Source organism: Oncorhynchus kisutch, linkage group LG7, assembly GCF_002021735.2.
Source record: "Oncorhynchus kisutch isolate 150728-3 linkage group LG7, Okis_V2, whole genome shotgun sequence".
NCBI classification, from domain to species: domain Eukaryota; kingdom Metazoa; phylum Chordata; class Actinopteri; order Salmoniformes; family Salmonidae; genus Oncorhynchus; species Oncorhynchus kisutch.
Genome location: NC_034180.2, coordinates 20,612,102 through 20,625,998, shown reverse-complemented (window position 1 = coordinate 20,625,998; position 13,897 = coordinate 20,612,102). Strand labels below are relative to the sequence as shown.

Below are 13,897 nucleotides of genomic sequence, written 5' to 3'. Positions count from 1 at the left end.
TCTTTGGAAATCTGGCACATGAAATCACAGAAGAATACTAAACTCAAGTATATGAAATTGCACACCAAACACTGAAAGCAGCACAATAAAAGCGGGGGAAACTCATAATAACATACCCAGAGTGATATACCAGAATGAACGACCATCTTTATTGTAGATATGAGTGAGAAGTTGATATTATTTTCAATGTCCCTTAAAATTCCGCTGCAAGTTGTGATGGCCCATATGTCCCCATACTGAAATCAATACATCATCAAATCTGTTCCATTCCATTCTGTTCTATTCTGCTGGTGTTCCGCTGTTTGGTGACAATTACATTCTCACAAGTTCATTCCCAAAAGTCACTGTCTGTCAAGACTCCCCATCCGCTAGAGCAACTTGCTGCTGTAAAGAGCGCATCTGATTATTCAATTATTTTACTCCATGTCCAATGTAGAAGAGCTTGTTTACACATGTATAGGGGCTGGGAAAAGCTTGTTGTTGATTGAAATCATAATAGTACAATACACAAAATAAAGGGGGGGGGGGGCATCTTTCTACTGGACTTGCACTACTCGTGAGGAACTAGTTAAATGTAATCTAACTCAAAGGGGGGAAATAGTTGACTAAACATAATTCAAGTCATGCCTATTGGGAGGACATGGCGGTTTGTGGGTTGCATTCAAATTCAATAATCAAAGAATAACATTGAAGGCAGGACATCGATGCATACATTTTAGCCCCCGTCCTATCGCAGAGATCTTTTAATTCTTTACTAGTGTATTCATCAGATGGTATCCTGCTGTAGGCACATCGTATCTTTCCCCTCCATCGCTTCTTATGGTACAGACACACAGAGAAATCTGATTGCTGATAGGCACTAGTGCCGTAGGAGGCCGTTCCCGCTCTTGCTAGAACAAAAGACGCCCCTGTTGTGTCCCGACCTGGTACAGACGAACCTGTCGTTTTTACTTGTAGAACCACAATGCTCGTCAGTGGCCGACAACTTGACTTTGAGCCAAACAGAGAGTACGACCCCCACGTGGAGGAACTGACAGAAGTGAGTTATTTGTACAGAAAAAAAATACGGGATTTTTCTGATGTAAACCACCTCTGTCGTCACAGTTGTTGAAACTAATAAATACATACAAATATTTTTTTTCTAGAGCAAGTCTTTACATCTTCTACATCTAGCTAAGGAGTTTTGTGCTTGATTTTTTGTTGTTGTTAGGTTCAGTTTGATAATGTGCAACTGATCATTAGTTAGCTAATGTTAGCTTGCTAACTGAGCTTGGCAGTCACACACATTTCATATGAAACGAATGGGGTGGTAAGTGCAGCACAATGCACTAAATGCTTAACCAAGCTAACGATCTAGTAAGATGCTTCAAATACGTATCCAGTGTGATTCAAATATAATGTTGCTAGTTATCTAGTTGTGGCCATCTGGTTGGTATGAACAAGGGCTTACTAATAATTCTAGCGAGCTAGCAACATTAGCGCAGTTTGCGCGTTAGCTTACATTAGCTACAGCAGGCACAAGCCAAACTAGCTACTGTCACCTTGTGGCCTGGAGTATTTAAACAAAGCAAATCAGAGAGAAAACAGTTATAGGTGAACAACAAAAGCTTAACTGCTGACACTCTGGGCAGAGGTGCCATGTACACATCGGCAGTCAGATATCTCTGTTTGACCCTTTAAATACAATTGCAAAATACCAGCAATCAAAACGACAGCAAAGTCTAAACCACAAGTAGTTCCTCCTCTTCACATAACAGCAGCATCATAAAAACACTCTTTCTCTGACACGAGGTAAAGTATGGCGCCCAAGTGCAATGCTAAATTGTGCTACATGTACAAAAAGCAAACAAAAAACAATTATCAGTTGCCAGTCCGCAAACGATTGAGGACTACCTTATAACTACACTCCCATCAAACATCTTTACCAATACAACACTCAGGTTGGAAATTGATCATGCTGCAACATCTGGCTTGAATGATAATTTCTTAATTGTGTATATTCATCAGTGAAAAAAAAGACAATGGGTGTGGCACCATGTGAGTGATGTCATATTATTTTAAAGTCATGGCCCCCAAATAAAACATTTGTGTGTGTGCACGCACGCATTGAAATTCCGGAACACAGAACCAAAACATATATAGATGAATGTTACATTAGCTGCAGTTCTTTAGACTGACTGAGTGTTGGAGAGACAGTGTGCCTGGTAGTGCCTGAAGCTCCAATCTCCAGTCCGATACTTGATGCTTATTATGATGAAGTCCCCCTCCTTGGAACCAATGTACACCTTAGACCAAATTTCACTACTTAACGAATGCTTAACGGGGTCACACTACTGCTGCTTGAGAGCGTAAATCCAGATTGCACTCTAAACGATGGCATCTGATGTCAAATGATATGTTATAAAACAAACTGTCAGAATATGAATATATATAATAACGTTATAATATAATATACACCACTGTAGTTTAGTTAAGCCTTCCTTCTAGTCACATACACATGCAACTTTTGAATGCTGTTATCAATAATGTATAAATGTAGCATATTTACATGGGTATTCCAAAGTTCAGAAACCAAATTCCATTGTATGGCACCAGGTTAAGTAATAGTATTGCATGCATACACACATACCCACTATGAACAAACAGTACTAGGCTTGTTGCAGCTACTGTAGGCAAGGTTGCCTTCGAGAGGCAACGTACGGATATCACAGTAAAAAGACTACAGTATATATGTCCCTGCAATAGATATTTGTCAAATTGCAGTTGTGTCCAGAAAAAAACAGTTCATTTGTATTGATATATATATTTAAACAAGACATTGTGACTGGCAATGATCAGAGTGCAGTGTCTTCTGAGGTAGTATACCTACGGTAGGATTTTATGACTTAGCCATACATTTGCCATACTGACAGAAATCGTCGAAAGCATACATGATATATATATATGAAATATAACACCATAAAATGCACCACAAACCTCCTAATTCATTCATTCACTTTGGGCACTACTAAGTTAATAATTTGAAAGAGCTTAATTACGTTTGTTGCACACCCACTGTTTTAGGACAACACGGGTGTAACAGTTTAAGGAATGAAACAGCTGTGAGGAATGCCATTTTCAAGTGAGTTGAGAGTAGAGTGAGAAATTATCTTAGAATCTAGAATCTTAAGAGTCTTCAACCTACAGTAAGACTGGGCTGGCCACACAAGGTGAGAGAGAGAGTGCAATCGGCTTACCTCAACAAGCTACAGTACAGATGGAACCCTCGTCAGATCATTGCTAATTAATTTATTTGTCATTTGAAGAGGATTGATGCTCAACAGAGACTAAACACATTACTTTAGGCCTATGCATGTGCAGAATGAGAATACCCTCTGGTTTAACCCCACCAAATCTTCAAGCATTAAATCAAAAGAGGGGAGAGGGAAAAAACTATGACAACAACGAAGCAAAACCTCCACAGCTTGATGGCTGCTAAAACAGGTCAATCAACCCAACTGAGAGATTTCAAAGGTCAAATAAAGAGGTATTGTAGGTACAGTGCAAAAAGGATGAAAAATTCAAGCTTAAAATGAAGAGAAAGAAAATCATGGCAGCAATTTTTTGTTGTTGCATGCAATCAACTGAGGTATTCAAGTGAAGAGATTACATTTTTGAGAGAAAATAGAAACATTTAGTCTACGAAGCTATGTAGTCACAATGTGTTTGAACTAAATTATAAAACAAAAAGGCTGGTATCCATATCCCTAGGAACTCACATGTGCCACATCTGCATAAGCTTTGGTACGTGAAGGGATGTGTGAACCGCAATTCTGTTGAAGAACAACGTTGTCTATGTGTCCTAAAGACTACTTAAAAGGTGCTCTGTGCCTTACAGAAGTATCCTATTCATACAAAATCTGCAGAATATTACCTGGGTGATATGTTTTCTTTTTCATAATATTTTCAAAAGCTAAACAACTCAGCCAATAGAGAGACAGAACTAAATGCTAAAAAAATGACCATCAAAAGGAACATTATCAATCTTAGTATCAAAAGACATACTTGAAACTAAAGTTCCAACTTATGTCATTCTTTCACTTTAGATATATTGATGGATTTATAATGTTTATATAAGCCATCCACTTGCCATGGTTATTAATACATAAGCTACACTAACATGCATCCTCAAATGCTGTTTAAAATCTATTATTAAATTACAGTAACTGGGTATGTTGACTTTCTATCATTTTTTTTTCAGGATACGAGGAAGGGTCTTAGTATGTAAGGCAAATAATATTTATATTTCATCGTAAATTTATAGATATTGTTACGTATAGTATTTATGTCCATCCAACCACACAATTCTAAACACAACAGAGAGTAATGGAATAAGTGCAATAATGACTGATATTGCATTCCTAATGGTACCCTATTCCCTATATAGTGCACTACTTTTGACCAGGGCCCATAGGGTCGTATATAGGGGAAAGGGTGCCATTTGAGACGCATTCTAAGAATACCATTTCAAGAGAGTTCAGACAGAGGTGGGCCCCAATGGTCTATTTCGTCGGTGGTCTGGCCTCTGCTTGCCATGTTCTTAGCCATAGCGTTTTAAAAAAACACTTTAAAACTGGCACTAGTGCACAGACTGAGGAGTTGAGTGTTTTTTTAATTTACACATTTGATTTGAACCATCTAAAACTACTCATAATAAGCATAAGCCTCATATCTCACTGACACAAAGCAAACATTTAAAAAAACTGAAATAAACAGCGACACCTGACCTTTTTTTCTTCTTTTTAACACTTTGCTATATGTTAATAAAACACTCTTGTGATTTACACAAAGCAGAGAAGGAAAGTAAAGATTGTGTTTGCGCAAAAAAACATCCAACGTAAAATCCGTTACGACCAGATCAGCTCTCTTGTTGTGTTGGGACTTCCCCAGGTCTCTACAGAACGTTCCCTGGCTTCGCCGTTGTGTGCTGGAGATACAGGGCTAATGTTGCACTGTATTGGTACCTAGCATCAATCGCTAGCACCGGTAACTACTGTTTAGCGTCAGTAGCTAGCATCAGTGGCTACCGGCTAGTAACATTTGTAGGTAGCTAGTGTCAGTTGCTAGCGTCAGTAGCTAGCTAGTTAGCGTGTGACACTCAGTTGTTCGGGACCTGAGGTTGGTTGGCTTTGAGGCTGCGCAGAGCCCGGCGCGCGGTGGCAGACTTGGCGATCCGGTAGCTGCGGCCCACGCCTTTAAACTTGCCCTTGCCTACGACCTCCACCGTCACACGGACCTTCCCGTCGTACGTCCTCTCTGCAGGGCTGAAGGGGAGGGCAAAGAATTACATAAAGGACACTAGAGGGACAATGGCATCCTAGCAACACAACCAGAAAAACGTTCATTCTAGAAACTGATATTAAATATTAAACATTTGTAATTTTAGGATCTATATGGGGTAGAGGGTGAGGGGATAGAAAATAATCGGAAAGATTACATTAATTGCAATCAAGTATGTAAGCTAAAACCATCAAATAAATAGTGTAAAAAAAACTTCTTACCTGAACTTGGCCTTCTCTGGCTCCATCTCCAACAGCTCCCGCACCGGAGAGCGAGGGACATTAGCTGAGAATTTCTCTGCCAGGGAAAAGAAAAGTGTTATAACACGAACCCTCATCTTTTTACCTCCTCAATATGATGTATCGCTGGGACAGACAAATATGAGAACTTTTACATTTTGCAAATCAGTGGAACTAAAAGCCTCCCTGCATGAACTATCAAACAATCAGAAACGAGGAAATCTAAAACGTGGTCGAAGTTTCCCTCTCTCCGTTTCTCTCCTCCTTACCTATAAGTGGCCTCATCATTGGATAATACACTTGCCACACAGTCTCCAGTGACATCCTGCTATCCATGTAAATTGCTCCGGCTAGCGACTCAAAGATGTCTCCCATTGCCTTGGGGACCTCAATGTCCTCCTCTTTCGCCTCGTCTTCCTCTGACCGCCGCAGCTGAAAGGGTGGAATAACAGAGATGAAGTACAAGTTGTTTTTATTAGGGTGAAAAAAAGAAAGATTTTGTCTCGAGTGGATTAAAGGAAGAAAATGATTGTCTGTGCTGTAGTGTGGCCTCTTTCTAATAACTGACTGAGCACTGTCCCCTATTTCATATCCTATCCATCCAGTAACAAATGCGCTTAGAAAAAAGTAAACGTTAGCTATAGAGTGAATTTAGCATTTCCCTTTGAAAATGTAATCTGAGAAAAATATCTATTACACATCTCATTTTACGTATAGGCCTACATCGATAGAAGTTTGCAAATGTATAATCGGCAAGCGTCAATAGTTTATTAGAAGTATTGAACTGTATTCAAGTTGTTACTGTATTATTAAATCCCCAAAACTTAGTCAGCTGTACCCTTGCACACTCTGGAGACCCCGTCGTCCAGTTGTGCTTATTAAGGAGAAATATTTACCAATGTTCCTGAATTTGTTTTTCCCCTTACTGTATCCAATGTTGTCCCTTAGGCATAAAACCAGCACTGCTCAAACGAGACCAGATTCACTGCCAAGATAGGCATTTCAAAATAAATTAAATCCAACTGCTCTCACTCCAATCCAACTCTCTTTCCAATACTCAAAACTCAACAAAATATAAAACAGATTCATAAAGAACTGACAGCCCATGTTTTGGGCTGTTAATAATTAGCATTAGGGGCAGAAAAAACATGATTATGTCCCACAAAAAAACATTTAAATGTTAGTAATTATCAACAAGGCCAAAAGCTATCATTTTGTCCCTGCAAAAAGTTCTCGGTCAACATATACACTGGGGTGTGCTGGGAAAATTGGGAATGGGCGGACATTCCGAACAGTAGAACAAGAGAAATACAACAGATGTACATTGCACTATGACAAACAAACACATGCAACTTTTGTTTCTCATCCAGAAAGCACCAATAAATACACCACAACAAACAACTTCTTCACCAAAGCTGCATCTGAAATGGCACCCTATTCCCTATATAGTGCACCACTTTTGACCAGAGCCCTAATGGGCTCTATATAGGGAATAGGGTGCCATTTGAGATATAATCCAACTTCAAAATCCCGGAGATGGACCACCTCACCGTAAACACACCTCAGAGTCCATGCCTTGCATCTCCTTCTTCTCCAGCTGGAATTGCACAAAGTCGTCGATGACGTGGAACAGCTCGGGCGACACAGCCTTGAAGTACTTGTGGTAGTCATACTGGACGGCCAGGGAGGCGAAGATGGTGTTGTTGACGAGTGCCGAGCGCAGGTCTGTGAGCACGCCGGGAGAGTGTTGGCGAGGGTCTTCATAAAGGTGCTTCGTTATGAGGTAGTCTAAAATTGCATCGCCAAGAAACTCCAGCCGCTGGTAACAATCTGGGACAGAGAGAGAGAGCGGGGACGAGAAAGAGAGCAGGAAGGAGTGATACTAAGCCGACACAAAATAAGCTTATCACTGAGCAGACATACTAAAGGCAAGCAGGAATCGACTATTTAAAGGGGTTTTCCTGCTTCTTTACAATGGTTCAGCTAATGGTATTGTAATATCACAGCCCCTCAGGTACGATCGTATTGCAATTGAGTTGCTGTGCTACTACAGGCCCTCACCTTGTGTTATTATTAGGTCCTCACCTAATATTGTGATATTTCTAACCTGTAATGATATTATAATGGTAGGAGGCATGTGTGAACGCCTGCAGCAGGTAGGCCTTGTTCTGGAAGGTGTAGCTGATTTTCCTCTCAAAGTTCTCAAAGCCGGAGATGAGGTGGTTGAGGGTGTGCTCTGCGTCCGGGTGGTCGAACATGCAGCGGGGCGGGATCTTCAGCCAGCCATATTGGACGTCAAGGTTCGCTACCTCTGTGACTCCGCCCTCCTCCCTCAGAGTCTGACTCTCCACCGGTAACACCTGTTTGATATATTGATAGAGAAAGATTTTATTATTGAACTACAAAGGGTAATTTTCCAGAAGAAAAATGGTGTGCTTGCATCAGCTGCCCAAAAGTATTTGTATTGCAGTGGAAGAACTTCCTCTCCACCGGTAATAGCTGTTTTGATCCGTTGACATTGTTATTGAAATATAAAATCACAATCATTGAAAAATTATCACAGTTTTCGATTTCAATATATATATTTTTTTACATTAAACGCGTTATGAAATAATGACGTTACAATGTTTTGTAGATTTTTAAATGGAAATTCCAAAGCAAAAAACTGAAAAAATATTCCATTAACTCTTTCAGGTCCACATTGGGTAGCAATCAACACAAAAATAGGAAATTACTATGAAATAATAAGTAAATATATATATATATATATATATATATATATATATATATACTCACATAGTACCAGTCAAAAGTTTGGACACACCTACTCATTCAAGGGTTTTTCTTTATTTGACTATTTTCTACATTGTAGAATAACAGTGAAGACATCAAAACTATGAAATAACACATAGAATTATAAAAAAATATTTTATATTTCAGATTCCTCAAAATAGCCATCCTTTGCCTTGATGACAAGCACACTCTTGGCGTTCTCTCAACCAGCCTTATGAGGAACGCTTTTCCAACAGTCTTGAATGAGTTCCCACATATGCTGAGCACTTGTTGGCTGCTTTTCCTTCACTCTGCGGCCCAACTCATCCCAAACCATCTCAATTGGGTTGAGGTCAGGTGATTGTGGAGGCCAGGTCATCTGATGCAGCACTCCATCACTCTCCTTCTTGGTCAAAAAGCCATTACACACCCTGGTGGTGTGTTTTGGGTCATAGACCCACTAAGCGCACACCAGATGGGATGGCGTATCGCTGCAGAATGCTGTGGTAGCCATGCTTGTTAAGTGTGCCTTGAATTCTAAATAAATCACTGACAGTGTCACCAGCAACGCACCCCCACACCATCTCACCTCTTCCTCCATGCTTCATGGTGGGAACCACACATGCAGAGATCATCCGGTCACCTACTCTGCATCTCACAAAGACACGGTGGTTGGAACAAAAATCTCAAATTTGGACTCATCAGACCAAGGACAGATTTCCACCGGTCTAATGTTCATTGCTTGTCTAAAGCATTTATTTGGGCTGCCATTTCCGAGGCACACCTGTTAATTGAAATGCATTCCAGCTGACTACGTCATGAAGCTGGTTGAGAGAATGCCAATTGTATGCAAAGATGTCATCAAGGCAAAGGGTGGCTAATTTGAAGAATCTCAAATATAAAATACATTTAGATTTGTTTAACACTTCTTTGGTTACTACATGATTCCATATGTGCTATTTCATAGTTTTGATGTCTTCACTATTATTCTATAATGTAGAAAATGGTCAAAGTAAAGAAAAACCCTGGAATGAGTAGGGGTGTCCAAACGTTTGATTGGTACTGTATATATATATATATATATATATATATATAATTTTATGGATTTATATAGCACTTATCCACCTAGCCCTGCGATACACTAGCATCGTGTCCAGGGGGTTTACTTGTACATCAAAGCTGCCTCAAGCTACAGAAACAGGAAATCGGCTCCTGCCCTATGGGCCATTCTGGTTCAGATATATATATATACACACATGTATGTATAGAGGTGTGATGTTGTGGGGGTGCTTTGCTGGTGACACTGTCAGTGATTTATTTAGAATTCAAGGCACACTTAACAAGCATGGTTAAAAATATATATATATATACACACATAAGTCCACTACATAAACAAAAGTATGTGGACACCCCTTCAAATGAGTGGATTCGGCTATTTTAGCCACACCCTTTGCTGACAGGTGTACAAAATCAAGCATCTCCAGACAAACATTAGCAGTAGAATGGCTTTACTGAAGAGCTCAGTGACTTTCAACATGGCACCGTCATAGGATGCCATCTTTCCAACAAGTCAGTTTGACAAATTTCTGCCCTGCTAGAGCTGCTCCGATCAACTGTAAGTGCTGTTATTGTGAAGTGGAAATGTCTAGGAGCAACAACGGCTCAGCCATGAAGTAGTAGGCCACACAAGCTCACAGAACTGAAACGTTGCGTGCTGAAGTGTGTAAAAAATAGTTTGTCTTCGGTGGCAACACTCACTACCAAGTTCCAAACTGCCTCTGGAAGCAACGTCAGCACAATAACTGTTCGTCGGGAGCTTCATGAAATTGGTTTCCATGGCCGAGCAGCCGCACACAAGCCTAAGATCACCATGTGCAATACCAAGCATCGGCTGGAGTGGTGTAAATCTCGCCGCCATTGGACTCTGGAGCAGTGGATACACATTCTCTGGAGTGATGAATCACGCTTCACTATCTGGCAGAATCTGGGTTTGGCAGATGCCAGGAGAACGCTACCTGCCCGAATGCATCGTCTGGGGATGTTTTTAATTGTTCAGGCTAGGCCCCTTAGTTCCGCTGAAGGGGACATTTTAACGCTACAGCATACAATGACATTCTAGACAATTCTGTGCTTCCAACTTTGTTGCAACAGTTTGGGGAAGGCCCTTTCTTGTTTCAGTATGACAATGCCCCCGTGTACATTGCGAGGTCCATACAGAAATGGTTTGTCGTTAGCGGGTGTGGAAGAACTTGACTGGCCTGCACATAGCCCTGACCTTAACCCCACCGAACACCTTTAGGATGAATTGGAATGCAGACTGCGAGCCAGGCCTAATCGCCCAACATCAGTGCCCGACCTCACTAATGCTCTTGTGGCTGAATGGAAGCAAGTCCCCGCAGCAATGTTCCAACACCTAGTGGAAAGCCTTCCCAGAAGAGTGGAGGCTGTTATAGCAGCAAAGGGGGGACCAACTCCATATTAATGCCCATGATTTTGGAATGAGATGTTCGTCGAGCAGGTGTCCACATACTTTTGTTAATGTAGTGTATGTATGTATTTATGTGGCAATATAAGAATGTGTATGACAAGGGTAACATGGAATGCTTGTATTATGTAGTGTGTAATGTAGTGTATATTTTGTATCCAGCAGTACTGTGTGTATAAGACAATTTACTCCTTGGGGACATGAAAGTTAATTCTAGATAGAGGTGGTGTAATGTGGTGTATATATCTTGAGTCCCAGGGAGCAGAGGAACATCTGAGCAGCCCTCACCCCACAGCTGGTGAGGTAGCAGCCCAGCAGTGCCTCTACACAGTCAGCGATGCTCTTGTCAGCGATGCACTGCTCCGTGTGCAGGTCGTAGGAGATGGACTGTTTTGCCAGCTCCACCCCACAGTTCTCCTCAGACGGATTCCAGAAACCCACCACGAAATCATCCTCCTCCCCCGCCTTCCTGGGGTCCAAGTAACACATGGCGTCCCACGAGCTAATAATAATGCATAATAATTTGAATGGATTTATATAGCACTTATCCACCTAGCCCTGCGATAGACTAGCATCGTGTCCAGGGGGTTTACTTGTACATCAAAGCTGCCTCAAGCTACAGAAACAGGAAATCGGCTCCTGCCCTATGGGCCATTCTGGTTCAGACAAGGCTTAATTACTTCATAATAGATTGTATTAATATAGCGCTTTTCCAACTAGGTTCTCAGGTTCCACTTTACATAGTATGGGGGTGGGGGACTCACCTGTAGTCAAACTCATCTGCTGAGCCACCACCGCCAGGCTCCGAGGGGTAGTTGGGGGTGGGGACCGGGCCAGGTTTCTTGGGGGGTTTCCACACCCCGAAGCTGGGCTCGGCTGCAGGGGAGGAGGAGTGGGCGGAGGGGCTGGGGCCAGGGGCCGGGGTGGCGAGGGCAGCGGGTAAGGTCCTGAGGGAGATCTTCTTGCCCAAGGCACCGGAGCTCATGAGCATGTTGTCGATGAACTTAATGTGCTCCGGGTAGTAGGGATGAGTTAGAGCAATGAATACATTCGTGATGGGGGGCATCTATATACATTTTTTAAAACATTTTTTATTATTATTGTTTTTATTAAAATAAATGTAAGTGGTGTTTTCCATAGCTGGACAGACAAATTATTTAAAATAAACTAGATTGTGTTTTGATTCAGCTTTTTTCCCCTGTAATAGATAAGTAAGCATGTGTCTAGTATGCATTCATACCTCTTACTATATTTGGCCAAGATAACCTTTTTTTAAATAAACTTTGATTAATCACCACTAACCATCACCTTGCCTAATCAATTCTGAAAAATGTAACTATGTCCCAAATGGAACCCTATTCCCTATAGTAGTGCACTTCTTTGACCAGAGCCATATGGGCCCTGGTCAAAAGTAGTGCACTATATAAGACCCCTTTTGCTGAACTCCTCCCTACCTGGAAGTACTCCAGGTTGTCCTCGATGCTGACTTCTTTAGACTCCTTCCACATCAGATCTTCATCCTCCTCCAGCAACTCCTCCTCGAGCTGCACCTCATCCTCACAGAACTCCTTTCCAGCACTACCGTTGTCCAGGGGGTCCTCTTTGGTCTGAAAGAAGGAGTGAGGAAGGAAGGCGGGAGAGAGGAGTGAAAGATAAGGGAGTAAGTGCGAGGATGGCGAGAGGGAAACAACGAAAGGAAGAGGGTAGAAGAATAGCGAGAATGGGAGACAGAAAAAGTGGATGATTTACTATGTGGATTGTATTAATGTCTTATTACCCAACGTCTCTTTAATCCAGTGGTGCCTCCAGGCCTGTAGTTGACTCCTGAAGCCGTGGTCAAGCCCCACAGTGGGATTTACACAGATTATAGTGTCAGAGTTTCACTCTCACCACAGCATTAGGTCAGCTAAGAGGGCTTTGAATGTGAGAGGGGAGGCAGGCCTATCCAACTCAATGACTCATAGGCCTAATGCAATTCGATATCTGACAAGCTGCGTCCTGAATGTTACATTAATAATAATTAATAACCCATAAAGTTGACCGTGTGGGAAATTCTCTAATGCATATTAATTAAATGCTAATGGCACTGACATCTAATTTTGTCAGAATACAGCCAGGCCTTGACAATGAAAATTACATTGCCCCGAGCACATTATGCACACACACCACACAGTGTTATGCATACACTCTCCACTTTCTCTCTCGCACACACACACGATGAGCACACACACGGTAAGTAAATGCAGACTTGCCAGCCTAACAAAATTCAACACTGTGGTTGACCTCATTATACCTCAGACACACACACCTCCCAAACAGCCCAGGAAGAGTCTCCAGCTATACCCAAGTTTCCCTAACAACCCCTTATCACCCTGTACCGTTTACTACCCTGCTGTCATACTAATTCATGCTACATTTATTTCATTTTATATTTAGCATTCATTTGGATAATGTATAAGAATGTCTACATGTTCACTACGAGAGAGAAAGCTACTATAACAAGAGATCATTCATGTACTCTTTATAAAGCTTACCCATGTGCATTTATTGACAATCTCCTTCGGTATCATATGGAGGAAACACTATCAGTTGAAGTATACCAGTAAGGTGAAAGCCTGCCCTCTGGTGGTCTCATGAATAACAGAGCATCACGTACCTCATCCTTATCCCATTCGTCTTCGCTGCTCTCGTCCTGGTTGACCACGTAGCCAGGGGGCAGCCAGTTGACCGGCGGATCAAATATGGACACTACCATCCTGCTTGGAAGACCTTTCTTCTTCCCCAGACGAGACAAGTTACAGTTGTTCACCTGTTAAGACAGAAAATAATTCACTTCACACCATTTCACACATGGATCATATCCATACTTTCTTGAAATACATGAAACATGACAAAATTATGGGCATATGTGTCAATAACTAAAAAACAAACTCTCTTACAGCAAATAGGCAAACACAAAGCATTCCATTGACAAACATTCCATTCAGACATTCAACCCTATTCGTGCTAGCACTACTTTTGACGATATGCGGGCCATGGTCAAAAGTAGTGCACTGTAAAGGGTGCCATTTGGGATCCAGGG

The 13,897-nt window shown here is 41.5% G+C and overlaps 1 protein-coding gene across 1 annotated transcript in view; it reads right to left on the bottom strand.

Moving 5' to 3' along the window:
• Positions 1–2,038: 2,038 nt before the first annotated feature.
• The window catches only part of LOC109894808 (endoribonuclease Dicer-like), a 46,400-nt gene continuing 34,541 nt past the window's right edge, over positions 2,039–13,897 (bottom strand). Inside the window, 9 exon segments of the mRNA XM_031828240.1 lie at positions 2,039–5,303; positions 5,541–5,616; positions 5,828–5,990; positions 7,120–7,388; positions 7,666–7,918; positions 11,059–11,317; positions 11,580–11,881; positions 12,189–12,422; positions 13,472–13,624. Of these exon segments, the coding sequence (XP_031684100.1) occupies positions 5,138–5,303; positions 5,541–5,616; positions 5,828–5,990; positions 7,120–7,388; positions 7,666–7,918; positions 11,059–11,317; positions 11,580–11,881; positions 12,189–12,422; positions 13,472–13,624 (1,875 nt within the window). The 3' untranslated portion in view covers positions 2,039–5,137.